This window comes from Tubulanus polymorphus, chromosome 4 (assembly GCF_964204645.1).
Source record: "Tubulanus polymorphus chromosome 4, tnTubPoly1.2, whole genome shotgun sequence".
In the NCBI taxonomy this organism is placed as follows: domain Eukaryota; kingdom Metazoa; phylum Nemertea; class Palaeonemertea; order Tubulaniformes; family Tubulanidae; genus Tubulanus; species Tubulanus polymorphus.
Window position 1 is genome coordinate 11,239,726 of NC_134028.1, and position 14,411 is coordinate 11,254,136.

Consider the following 14,411-nt stretch of genomic DNA (forward strand, 5'->3'; position numbering starts at 1 on the left):
AATAAGCACCAGATTCCGATGAAATTCAATCGGGTTAGAGCTTTTTTTACTGCATTGAATGTTTAAAAAGTTCCAAAGAAACTAAGCCTCATTTGGAAGTTATCTTTAACAACAGATGAAAGTTTCATATGTGATAACAAAATGGACTTCATTAAAGCGAAAGTCTATAAAAAATCACGGTGAATGATGGGTGTTCTATAGACTGGTTGCCTGTGTGTAACCAGTCTAGGATGTTCTAATGTATATTTTTGTCGGATTCTTTCAGTAAATAGTGTGACTTGCAAAAATGGCGGTGTCAGCTATGAGTGTAGGCAGTAAATAGACAATATTCGGATATCATTGTCCTATAACACCCTCCAAAATAGGGGGAGTTTTTACATTTTTTGCTAATTCCGCCCCCGATTACTAAATTAGTACAAAATTCAATGTTTTGAGAAAATAGTATCTTTATTTTTATTTTTCCTGCCACCACAATCATTTCAAGCCCATCAAATGTGTAATCCAACTTATCATAAAAAAATGGCCTAAATATTTTTTGTTTTGTTTATGTGTATGGTAGTGAGTTATAACTGTGGTCATGCCTCACTGGCAATATTGTGTAGGCCTATACATATACATATCGTAGGCCTATATATATATATATATATATATATATATATATATATATATATATATATATATATATATATATATATATATATATATATATATATATCATATATATATATCATATATACATGTGAGAACAATGTTTTCATTAATAGCCGGGTGTCGGGTCCCGCACCCGTCTGTCAGTCCTTTTAGACCCGGTTGATTTTTTCACCCCAACATCGTTCCCAAATGGCTTTTGTCGGCTATCAGCATGATGTATTTTCTGGTCAGAAGTATTTGTGAATATATGCTTCACACACGACACATGACTCCTGCCGATTGGTTTGACTCTACTCACTATTGCAAGCTATGAGAAAAACGCGTGTGGTCTAGTTAAAGTTTTCCAAGAAATTGGGAATGTTCCAATAAGCTGTCAGCAAAGCTGGAAGTGCCACGCATGTTGGCTGTTGCTACGTTAAACGGGCCTTGCAATCATTGAATTATTAAAAGGGAAATTCGAGGCCTTGAATTCCGCAACGGTCTTCAAAATCGATTTAGGGGCTTCAATTTAAAAAATGTTGCAAATCTATAGATTTATGATTGTTTTTGTTATAATTGAAATCTTGGCAACAGTGTGATTATGTTTAATGCGAGATATATAAACTCTAAATTGTATTGATTTCTTTTCACTGTTGTACAGAAGGTGTCTATTTGCAATCATTGGGGAAAACCCACTACCAAAAATATCCATGATAAATCATCGTGCAGTTCTGTGTGATATCGCGGAGATCGTGTCCATGGACGAATTTTCATACAAATTTCTAGGTTCAAGGGGACACATGTTAGGCTTTTCTAATCACTTGGAGGACGGATCCCCTTTGAATTTATCATATCTAACTTTAAAACAAACTTTTTCCTGGTATTTCCGTCTTGACTTATGATCTATTTATGATCATTTGAAATAAGAAAGATTTATTCTCATTGGAATTCAATCCAATCCAGTTTTCATTCTATATTTTTCTGCAGTCCATCAAAGATTTTACATGGAAAATACTCGAAGGAAGCTATGATCCCTTCCATTTTGGTAACTCCATGATCTCAGAAATCAATAAATTCAATGTTAGATTTTAAATCTTATTTTCTCCTTCAACCTTTCAGTTATGCTGGTAAAATCAGTAGGCCTACACCAACCAATTCAAAGAGCCTTAGTGTAGGAATTTGATCACTGGTATTTTGAATGGAATCAGACGATTTGGCTTCTAAAATTGATACGACTTACGTGAAAAAACAAGTACGAGTTATAAGCATGATTTCATAAGGTTTAATGAAGAAGAAAAGCGGGACCAAAGTAATTATACGAGATATGTGATGATACGACTACTACGATGACGACTTATGCGGGGTTAACTGTAGTACAAAAAATGCTCAAGCAGTCCCTCCATTCCGGAACAACTGGTGCTGTTCTTCAAAACGATGTTATAGAAAAGAAAGTTAATTCAATGGCCTTTGATGCTATTTATAATGTATCTCGCGGAAGTGTTAGGCCCTGGAAGCATACAATCATGGGACTAGGCTTATCATCAATAACTGGATCCATATTGATGGCCGAGATTCTAAATCGTGATAGTCATTCTATCAATTACAGTGAAATTAAAGGGATTGAAACCGAGTTTGCTTATTCAGTGGCATCAGATTATCACATTACACCCGATGGCCTATTCCTGGATCCCAATTTAACCACAGCCTCTGTCTGGGACAATTATGAAAATTTTTGAAATTAAAAGCGTTTTCCGAGCACTTCGAGCGATCTTGCGCCCATGAACGATCACCATATTTTGAAAGTAATGTCCATTTCCAATGCGGCACATCCACATTTCACTAATAATCAGCATCTCAAGCAGTAGAGGTCGAACCCCTAAATAAGTGAACATTGTGCACCGCGCACCGCACTCCCCGAATGACTGTATTGAGTATAGACACTCTCGACGATGTTTTCTCACCATATGTACTACTACTAGTGGCTATAAATAGACGTAGCCTACACGTACAAATGAGGTCACGTCACACAGGTGCACGGCTATCGCCGAAAGATTGATAATTGTAACAGAAGGAAATTATACACTTGTTAAACGTCAGTAATAGAATCTAACTGTAAAACGAAATAAATGCGCTTTTACGGCCGCCGGTACCAACAAACTTTCGAATAAACCCTACCCCCATCACATTTTCTCATCGTTTTTAGGCTTATCAGAAAAATGACCTTGGACTTGAAAACTTTCTTCCTTGATAATACATGCAAGACCTGAGACGACATCGTTCATGAGTTTGGGAGTTCATTTGGGTATCCACAATACTATCAAAAAGTTTGAATTCGAATATGTAAAAATGTGGCGTAAAAATAAATTGTAGTTTGAGGATGTAAAAACCATTTTCATCGTGAATTGACTACAAAAATGCAGAATGTTCCTCGTCAGCCATGTATTGCTAATGGTTTTAAGATAATAATTCGGCTTACATGTGTAATATATAGTTCAATAAGTGAGGGTTTGTTTGGTTTTGCCATTGAAACGCCTTAGAAGGAGTAAGATGGACTCACCCTCCTCACTTGCTGCAATACGGATCCGCCTGAGTTACTGCGGGAGGCAGAATGGAGCTACCCTTCTCACTTGAAAATACCACCCTTAACCACAATCACTGCCCCATTCAATGTCGTCTCAGCTTGAGACTCAGATCATCTTCCATAGAACATAGTGTTTATGTTGCGGTATTGCTATGGAAGCCTACTGCTGATATCTTCAGTTTAAATCAATTCAAATCAATGAATATTCATCACTAAATAATCGAAATGTCACCAATGGGCTTCCATTCAAATGTGATAAAATCAAACGAAAAATGTTCCATTGCAAATGCGGTGGACAGAATCGAAGATGATATGCTATGGGATAAAGATGACGATATTCCTGTTAGTGAAATACATACTACGGTGAGTGAAATATCTGCTGAAGTATATACAGATCTGTATGATGATAGAGTTTGCAACAACGAATGGCGGTGGAGCCAATTCAGACCAACCAGAAGACTATGTGACAAATGTAATGTCCGATTGGATTAAAACCACTGAATTAACTAGTGACTCTGACTGTATTCGAAAAGTCCGATGCTTGTGCCAATTGCAAACTTCTGTATAATAATTATGTAGTTGCATTTAAATATTGAATTTGATATACCTGTTAGTAACTTAAGCCCTTTGAGCGCCACATAGTCGCATGATTGCAACTTTACCCACTTAGTGCCACTGTCATATTTTGTCGCCACAGTCACATTTTGTCGACATGGGTAAAGTCACCCTAAATACCACTCAATGGTTGCCGGTGGTAGTTACAACACCTTAACCAGCTCCTCATGTGGAAAACTTAATTTTTCAATTTCATGGTGTAATTTGATGACAAACATATCAAATCATGGCGCAGAATTATAAAAGTTGGATAATGTTTTACGGATCCTAAATGATAGTGATAGTGAAAACACCAGTGAGTAGGAATCCCATTATAGTGAAAGTGAAGATGAGGGCAGCAGTTTTTTTTACAATTCGGACTATGATGACGATGTTGCAGGTGCACGTGCACGTGCGTCACAAACGGCCATGTTTTAGTGGCTATGCTGCAACCATGATTTAGATGATACTCAACGTTTGTATAAATGAATTACACAAACATTGAATAACGGTATCCAATATGGCTGACTCAAGAGTCAGAACAAGCTTCGGCGAAAAGGAAAGTTATCTTTGTCAGGTGGAAAATCAAAGGTTCAATAAGCTTATAGGCCTAGAATATGTTTAGGCAGAGATGTAATGTAGTTAAGGTAGTCGAGTGATGGAAGAGTGTACCATAGCCATGAAAATTGTCAAATACATTGATGATCGAATGGACTACCCACCCAAATTGAAATGAAATTGAGTGGATGAGCTTAGGGATGATCCAATTCATTGGTGGCTGCACAAGCCGGTTTAGAATAGTAACTAATCCTATTTATCTTATAGAACCTATACAAGACTATGGGGTCGTTCTTGATCCATCACAAAATTATATGTGACAAGCCGTAGATGACTGCACATAAATTCCAACCGTTCTATAAACCAGTTCACCGTGTAATATCCCAAATTTACCAACAATGTGCTCAGAGCATTCCAGAGACGAAGGGTTAGACCGATCGGCGTTCGTTTTATGGCAAAACGTGTTCCGTGTTACACAGCGAGTATGTTGAGCAGTGCTGTAGCAAGGCACTACAGCATCTTGAACTAATGAGCAATGTTCATTTTTTTATAACGAAATTCAGGCACTTATAACCTTCAGAATCATATCAATCATATAGTACATATCTGTGCTAATTTACAGAATTGTCGGCAGACATTAATAATTGAGTCATTTTTTACAATTAATAGACTTCTCTGTTTCATCAACTCGCTACTATTACTATACATACATACCACCAATAAATCCAGCAAACTCTGTATATACTACGTGAATTATAGGCGGTTACAGTACGTATAAAAGCATGTGTGTGATGTATAAAAGCATGTGTGTGATGATGGGCCTTACTGAGCGAGGCTCTACAAAGACCTTGTATTTTAGGTTGACAAATTTCCCTCTGCTATTTGGTGAGAAAATGCTGTAGATCTGTGCTGCCAACCTAATCATTTTCAAATTCAGGACTCCTTCAACTATTTTTCATATTAACAGCAGTTCAAGGAGTAAGATCCATCTTTATGCGATCAAATAGAATTAACATAAACAAATACGACTTAAGTAGGAAAACTTTTTTTTATCCCACAATAACGATCAGTTTTGAAATGCTTTTTATATGAAAAACCTTTAAGAAAATTAAATTCAGGCTAACCTAAATACTGTTTGTATTCTAAATTAAAGAAAGTAAAACTATGAACTAATGACATGTGTTTAATTTTACTTGTTCCTACGTGTTTCATCGCTAAGCACTGTTTCTTTGGCTTTGCATCGCAAATGTCTCAGTAACTGACACTGCTCACTGCTATGAACAGTGCAAAAATTTATCTCAGTTGGCAGTTCTAAGCCCTGTTGTGGCCACCATGTTGTAACGTTCTCATTCACTCACTTGCCATAGTCATGGGAGCATATCAAGCCAGCAGGTGGCCCAGCCAGAGTCACTTGACACTTCCATTATCTTAATCGACGATCAACTTGTGATATTTTTAACATAGATTTCTTTGATTGAAATGTGAATAAGAAATGAAAATTTGAGGCTTGTTTATGGAAAGCATAAAATGACAAGAAAAATCGTAAAATCAGAACATAGGTATTCTAAAATCCAATTTTTCAAGCACAATTCGGAACATCGTATTTTCCTATATTAAAGCGTAATAATTACGCCTACATCAGGACACTTTGCAGCACTAGTCTAGTAGATGAAAATGAAGTAAATCCTGGTTACCTGCTCTTGGATATATTGCAGTAAGAATGGAGACGCTCTTAGATTGTCAACTGGCATGTCAAAGAAACCTTGGATTTCTTTACTATGAAGGTCCATAGTAATGAGATGATCTAACCCTGTGATAAAACATAACATAATGAATGAATACAATCTGAATAGAATAATAAATTACCCATGGGCAAAGGGGTTTACCTGGAAAAAACTGGTGCTTATTTGCCAAATGCCAAAAACATACATTGGTCTATGCCCAAAATTAGGCGCAAAGCCCCTAAAGGGGGTTTGGAGGTTTTAAACGGTACGTGTTAGCAGGTCTTTAAGGCATTGACAAGACAAATCTAATCCAAAACTTCATTGGTATCGCCATACTTGGTAGTTTGGATACTGAATTGAATAGCCTACTCGGTTATATTCGTAACACCGAAAAAATTATAAGCAAACGTATGTAACCTAGTCAAATGAAATGCTCGCCATTTTGTTTTGGGTTCCAAATTGGGTTTTCCCAATGGGCTTTCCCAATTACATCAGAAGATCCCTGAATTTCCCGTATATCCAACAAACAGCCAATCACATTCAATGTAGCTCAGGTAACAAGGTCAACTCAGATAAATAGAAGCGAGAAAATTTAGGGGTTTATAAAGTGAGGGCCTGTAGGTCAAAAAGTACATCGAGATGAGTTGCACAAAAAACGGCAACACTTCCAGGATGGATTGGACTTTTATATATTTCAATTCCAAGTATGCAAGTTCTCATACGTGAAAACGTGCCATTACATAGTGCTAAAAAGCAGGGTTTTTACGTGTTTTTCAAGAATAAGTCCCCTAAGAATAACTAGATCACTATGAAATTTTAGTGGGCTCGAGAACTCATTAAGCCAAACCATGACACCAAAAATCAACGATATTGGTTCAATAGCCAATGTTTGTGCCTTGTTGACACATCGGTACTCTATTCATTTTCAATGAAAACTGCACCAGACCGTTTGCATAGGCAAACCTATGGTTCGCCAAAAACTTTCATTTGAAACAATTCATTCATACGCACTAGAGCTAGCAGGCTATACACAGTTGTAGTGTGAATTACACTCCTTATCTAGTATAATTGTGTATATATACTGTAGTGTACAGCGCATCTGAATATAGAAGGCAATCAAAACAAACTATTCAATAAAACAATACACATGACGGATACATATAAATGTGAAATATATTTTATAATCTATATTCCCATAAGCTGAAAGGGCCAGAAATTGCTTGTATCTAGTCAAATGAAATGCTCACCATTTGGATATTCGATTAAGGCTTTCCCATAATTTTGATACTATGGTTTTCCCACACGTCAGAAGCTCCCAAAGCTCCTGCATATCCCAGAACCAGCCTATCACATTTGCCTTTAGAGACGATGCCCCCAATAAGGTCATTGCAAAGATAAAAACCCACTATTTACAAATTAAAAGAAATCGAAAAACGAGAATTTATTTATTGAAACAATCTAAAATACAAGAACACGACATTTCGATCTCACACTAGAGATCATCGTCAGGTGTGAGATATTGACTAAAAACAGGGGTATATATACAGAGGAGAACAGGTTAATTGAGTAAATTGGTGAGTGAGTAACTAATTAGTGTTTGGCAAGGCATGAAGCAATATACTTAGATAGAAGGGAATTGTGAGGAGAAAAGCCATTATTTAAATTGGTACTAATATCTGAGTGACGAGTCATTAGGGCTGACTCAACTATGTGGCGTTTAGTGTAATTGCTGGAAGTATAGATAATTTCGGCTTTATCAAAATTAAAACGATGAGCAGTGTTCCAAACGTGATTGGCTACACCACTAGCTGTTTTTTTATTTATTATATCCTTTTTGTGTTCCAAATTCGAGTTTTTAAATCACGACCAGTTTCTCCAAAGTACATTTTATCACAGCCAAAACAAGGAATTTTGTACACTCCGCAGTCCAAAGGTTTAGATTGATTGTTTTTTACCAAAGTCTTGCTAATTTTGTTTTCATACGTGAAAATGATTTGTTTATCCAATAAAGGGAGAGAGTGACGAAACTTTTCCAAAACAGGTACATACGGAACAAGAATTAATTCTGAAATGTGTTTTTCATTTTCTGGAAGTTAAGAATTAAAGAAAGTACGTTTAGCCTTAGAAATAGCGATTTTCAAAATGTAATCAGGGTAAGCCAATTTTTTAAGAGAGTTGGTTATATGGTCAAATTCAGCCGAAAGGAAGGTTTCATCGCATATCCGAAGTGCACGGAGAAAGAGGCCTAGAGCGCGACCAATTTTGATTGATTTAGCAGTAAATAATGAAAAGAAATGGAGATACGCCTCAGCGTTGATCGGTTTATGGTAGACTGAAACTAGAAAGAAACTTTTTAATAGGACGACGAGAGAGAATAGAAATTAAAAGTGGAACTCGGGGTGAAGACGAGTTAGGTTGGTTGCTAAGGCTTACACACTGTAGTGCTTTTGTAACCGGCTGGTTGTTGTATCGGCAGGCTGGCTGGGGAACTAGCATTTACACCAGCGGTACAGGATTCCATCCATCAGGAACAACAAGGCAGTTAAACCTTATATGTACAATCTTTATTGCATCCCGGAATGAGAATGATTATCATAGCTTTACATAGTCTTTATATACAAAATCATGAGTATAATGTGAGAACTAGGTGTCAGACAAGTTGTAGACATCAGGACGCACAAATAAACACCTAGTGACATGTTTGAGAGACATTAATTAATTATCGATGAGCACTGACTATAGCTAATTATCGTGAAAACATGTTGAGTAATGTCACATGTTGATTACGACCTTAAAGCACATATTGACACTATAGTCATAAGTTATATTATATTATTATTATTATTATTATTATTATTATTAATATGTAGTAGAGCTATGAAATGTTATGAACTGCTCGATATGACATTGTAGATCTATATGATTATGAAATATGCAAATTATATCAGGGTGACAGATGCCCCTTGTCCAATTAAATTTGGTCCTCCAAATTTGCGGAAAACGCAGATACCATAAGTTCATCAAAACTCCTTCCATCGCGAAAACATGAAAGATTGACTTTCACCGCGCAAAAATGTGCAAACGCTGGACAGTAACATCCGGATTATCAGTCATTCACGAAAGAGTCACATGTTGTCGTTATATACGGACGATGCGATGATACGTTAACTGTAATTTTGAATGATCTGCAAACGATCCCCGAATTCTGGTTGGTTCTGCGACGAACAGAAGTAGCGACGTGTTGCGTAGTTATAGCGTCCCGAAGATCAGTTGGTGATGCAAGTTGCAAGTAGTACGCATTTCTCTGTTTTGAAGATCTTTCGATTACTGACTGGAAATAACTTCGTGACACAATGATAGTAACATGCAACATTTGACATCAGAGCAGAGTTCAGGCAATGACACAACACAAATACAGTTACCCTTGTCAGCCAAAAGGAAAAAATTATCATCATCCAAAATAAGTGGTCAGAAGTAAATAAAGAATAACCATAGTAATTGAGCAAAGATGACACCACCAGCATAACTGAACTGTTTTAACACCTATCATCGCAGTCTCAATTAATCCACGTTATATTATCTCATTGATAAATTCATACCGTACCGTACACTCATCTCAGTTATGTCTCGTATTAGATTTACAATGACGTTATTTGCGTGTTTTCTACGAAAGATTTCATGCACTCTACTTAAAATGACTAGTATATATTAATTGAACGTATGAACTATCCGATCTTTGAACCGTTCAGGGCGTAAATAAACTGAAAATATACGTACGAGTAATAAGCTGATCAATTCATCGTTGATATCCATATGATATCCTGGAAAGCTTAAGAAAACCTACTGTAGCTACTACTGAGTTTCGAAGAAATAGATTTTAAACGAGAAGCGTACTGACTGTGTGCCAGGAGGTGTTTCATACCAAGGCCGCCATGCAGGGGGAGCGAACCGCCCAAATAAAATATAGTATTCTAAGACTCCCTGGTCGTTGAAACGTGTTGATACGGCTCGAGCGGCAGTAGGTATAATGTTTTTGAGCTCGGTTTCGGTGGGAGGCCTTTCATTTTCCAAGATGACATGATATATACCCCATACATGTTCAAGACTCTCTCCGTAATCACTTACTTCAAACCAATCTCGTTTTGATGCCCGGTACCATGGACTGTCATGGTAATATTTTACGAATAGCACATTATTTTGAAATTTGGTAGCAACAACCGTTTTTCCTGTAGGGCACGGACACAATGCTCGACGATTTCCCGTCCGAATAGCTTCTTCGATAGCGACATTACTTGAATCTGAACTACTCTTAACGCTATCCTGATTCGTATGATCTTGGTGAGTTTTCGATCGAGCTGAACAATATACACTATTTACATTCTCATTATTTGATGAGTCTTCATTAGACATCTGATTATCAAATTCCTGGAAGCGATCATTAGTAACATATACACCCTGTATTACGGTTCCATTTAATTTTCTTCTAGGTTTTTCACGTATCTCTACTTCACTATCCTGACATCTATCTCTATTTGTGATTATAATATTTGCTACGTCATTCTCGTTTTCATTTCGATCGTTTTGATGTCCCTTATTATCAGAATTGTCTGTAATGCGATCAAAAAAATTACTTTTGCAAGGTTTCTTACGTTTTTTGCCTGATGCCGCATAGTTTTCGTGAAAGTGTCGAATTAGTTTATTTGGGATCCATTTTCCTAATTCCCAAGAATTTCCACGATTTAAATCTGACTTCCATTTTACGCCATATTTACATAAACCACTTTCTAGTTTGTACTGTAGAATTTTCTGAATATCTGATTCATTGAAAGTCTCAGTAACTACCGGTCTATCTTTGTTATCGTCAGCCGAAATTTGAGTGTCAGTTGGAGTATCAGCTAAATTGCTAGGTTTATATTTTAAGCGCCCATGAATCTCGTCGAATAATTCAGGGTTTTCCTCAGCTGTTGAACCATCCCATGCGACCTCTTCATAATTTGGACGCGATGAGGGATCTTTGTATAACTTAAGACGGTTCCCATTGACATGCGATGGGAGTAAAACGTTATCAGAGATTCTTCGTAATTGATAAGCCCCTTTACTAGCTATTGACTGAATGAAATCGGGACCTACGTATTTTTTACACAGTTTTGGTGATTTTCCTTTCTTAACTTTCATGACTTATAGCCAAACGCGATCAGTAATCTGAAACTGAGGTTTTAATGCCTTTTTATCGAACTGAGTTTTATACTTATTTTGAGCTCTTTTAATATTCTCGTTAGCGATATTTCGTGATATGACCAGCTGCCTTAATATATGTGATAAGTATGCCTTATGATCAGTAGCTAACGAATGCCGTGGAATTAAAGCCGTGTCTATTGGTAGACGCATTTCTTGACCAAATAACATGTGGTAAGGGCTAAAACCTGAACCTTCAGTTGAGGGAACATGCCTATAACTCATCATTACACTTGGCATTAGTGTATCCCAATTAGTCTGATCCTGGTTACAATACGACCTAAGCGACTGCCAAATGTACTGGTTAGTTCTCTCGCAAACTGAGTTTGATTGAGGATGGTACGGAGCGGTGAAATGTTGTTTCACGTGAAACAATTCACAGAGAGCTCCAACTAACTTAGACATAAATGTTTTACCGCGATCAGAGACTAAAGAATGAGGAGCACCATACCGCGAAAATATCTCTTTAAAGAGAACCTTTGCTACCTCTGTTGTTTCCTGAGTTTTGAGAGGAAAAGCCTCGGGCCATTTACTCCAGCTATCTACCACGAGTAGAATATGCTTATTACCATCAGGTGTCTCCGGAAGATTGCAAAGGAAGTCAATGTGCCATCTGGAGAATAAGCCTTCAATTGGAAATGGTTGTAAGGGTGTTGGATGACTATGATAATTCCGTTTGACCTGTTGGCAATTCTCACAAGTAGAAACATATTTCCCACAATCTTCATACATGGAATCCCAATGATATTTATTACGTAAAACACCATAAAGACGATCTCGACCCTGGTGGCAACCTCCCACTAATGAATCATGGTTAGCTTTCAATATTTCCGACCGTAATGACCTAGGAACTTCAAGAACTGGGACGACCTTCTCGGCTTTAGGAATACCAGTAACTCTAGGCGTATACAAATAATATAACGTGCCATCGATAATACCATATTGGTCGGCCCTCCAACTGAGCTTTCGAAACAGTTTTTCATCGTTGACAGCATATGATGGATCTAACTTATGTTCCAACATGTGACAAACTTCAGGGCAATTCCGCTGTAAGTGAGTTATATTAGCAGGTTTAATCAGTTCAATCTCCTTATAAGTATCAGGAGTTAACTCAGCCACCACGGGGCTAGTATAATCAAACACGACTTCATAAGACTGAGATCCATTTGTCATTGCTGTGAAAACAGCTTCTTGTGAAGGATCATCAGGTCTAGGAGGAGGAGGTTTATCATAATCTCGTCTACTTAAACCGTCGCAATTGCCATTTTTCTTACCCAGTCGGTGTTCAACAGAAAAATTATATGCTTGAAGAGCCAATTCCCAACGTCCTATACGTTTGTTTAGTCGGTTTTCATGAATATACGTTAAACTTTTGCTATCAGTATACACAGTGAATTCATTTCCAATCAGGTAGGGATGAAAATTCTGAATTCCTTCAATCAAAGCTAATCCTTCCAATACATATTGCCAATTCAAATGACCTAAACATTTTGACATAAGCATCTGAAAAGCCATAGGACCATTCTTAATTCCCATCGGCATTCTTTTGAAGCACATTTTGCCTTGTGTCGTTTGAAAAGCTGTTTTATGACGCGATTCTTCATGTAACGGTATCTGGTGAAATCCTGAATTAAGATCTAATTTACTAAATATCATGGGTTTAGCATCGGCTATAGTGTCAAATACATCATCAAAATGAGGTAGTGGAAATGATTGCGTTACGGTCTTCGAATTCAGTTTTCTAAAATCAATAGTAAACCTATACGTATTGTCTGGTTTTCTGACCAAAACCACAGGATTATTGAAAACAGAATCAGTTGGTTCAATATGATCGGCATCTAACAGTTCGTTAACCAAGTCGTTTTCTACCTGTCTCAAGTGTGGACTTTTGCGATAAGGTATTTGAATTATACGGTCGTCATCAGTTGTTTCTATCTTATGGGTAACTAATGAAGTTTTGCCGATTTCCTGTAAGTTACTAGCAAATATTGACCTATTACATCCAATTAAATACATTAATCTCTCTTTTTGTTCCAGAGTCAATCCTGAGTTTTCTGGAATTTTTATGCCTAAATTTTCCGCTATTTTAATTTTTTCATCATAATTCCGTGGTGTATCAGTATCAACGGAGAAAATGTTTGCACTAGTATTGTCATCTGCGAAATCGAAACAATCATCGTCAGTTACATTGTATGCAAATCCAAGCACATAATCTTTTGAAATTTGAATCGGTTCATTAGTAGGATTCACAATAGTAGCGAAAATTTTACCGTCCGTGATTTTGCATAATGTTTTACCTCCACCTAAACATTTATTCAATAACTTGTGGTTGTATGGTTCAAAAACAACCAATGAACCTTCCGCCAACGTATCGACACTTATTTGAACTATTTGTTTAGTATTTGGTGAAATAACTATCCTGTTAATCGTTTTAGCTTTATTTCTGTACAGCTCTTGTTTATTCCTAAGAATCTTTAACGGAATCGAAACATCTTTAAATTCAATTGTGCCTGATGCAAGGTCAATGTTTACATTGTTTTCCTTCAAAAAATCCAGTCCTAGAATGACATCTGTATGTAGCCTATCGAATACATAAAACTTATGTGTAAATACATGAGATTGAATGCAAATGGTTACATCAATTCTACCAATTACTGAATGTGCTTCCCCACAAACTCCTCAAATAATGTTTATATCCGAATGACTATATATGGGATTTTTGATACATCCTTCGACCGTTGATCTAGCAATACATGAAATGGATGCACCTGTATCGACTAATGCTCGTTGGGAGTGTTTATTTATATCAACGTTTATAATATTCCGATTCAACCCTGAAACTAAGCTTATATCAACCGCATTGATATCAGGTACCCATAATCGAGATGCTTCTTTGCGACAAACATCCTTACTACAATGTATGCGGTTCATCTTTTTGAAGTGTATACCACTTAAGTGTACAGAACGAAATGAAACTGATTATGAATAATGTTTGCTAGAAAAATGCTTTGAATTGAACAATCGAAACTTGAGATATATATCAAACTGCTCAACTACACAGTAATGCTCCCAAACTCAAAGAGCTATAA

General features: G+C 36.8%; 1 protein-coding gene across 4 annotated transcripts in view; it reads right to left on the minus strand.

Annotated features, from left to right (window-relative positions):
* Positions 1-14,411, minus strand: part of LOC141903166 (phosphoribosyl pyrophosphate synthase-associated protein 1-like) — a 104,379-nt gene that overhangs the window by 54,442 nt on the left and 35,526 nt on the right. For all 4 annotated transcript variants that reach the window (XM_074791191.1, XM_074791189.1, XM_074791190.1 and 1 more), the window contains exon 5: positions 6,058-6,173. In XM_074791191.1, the coding sequence (XP_074647292.1) occupies positions 6,058-6,173 (116 nt within the window). The remainder of the gene's footprint in view (positions 1-6,057; positions 6,174-14,411) is intronic.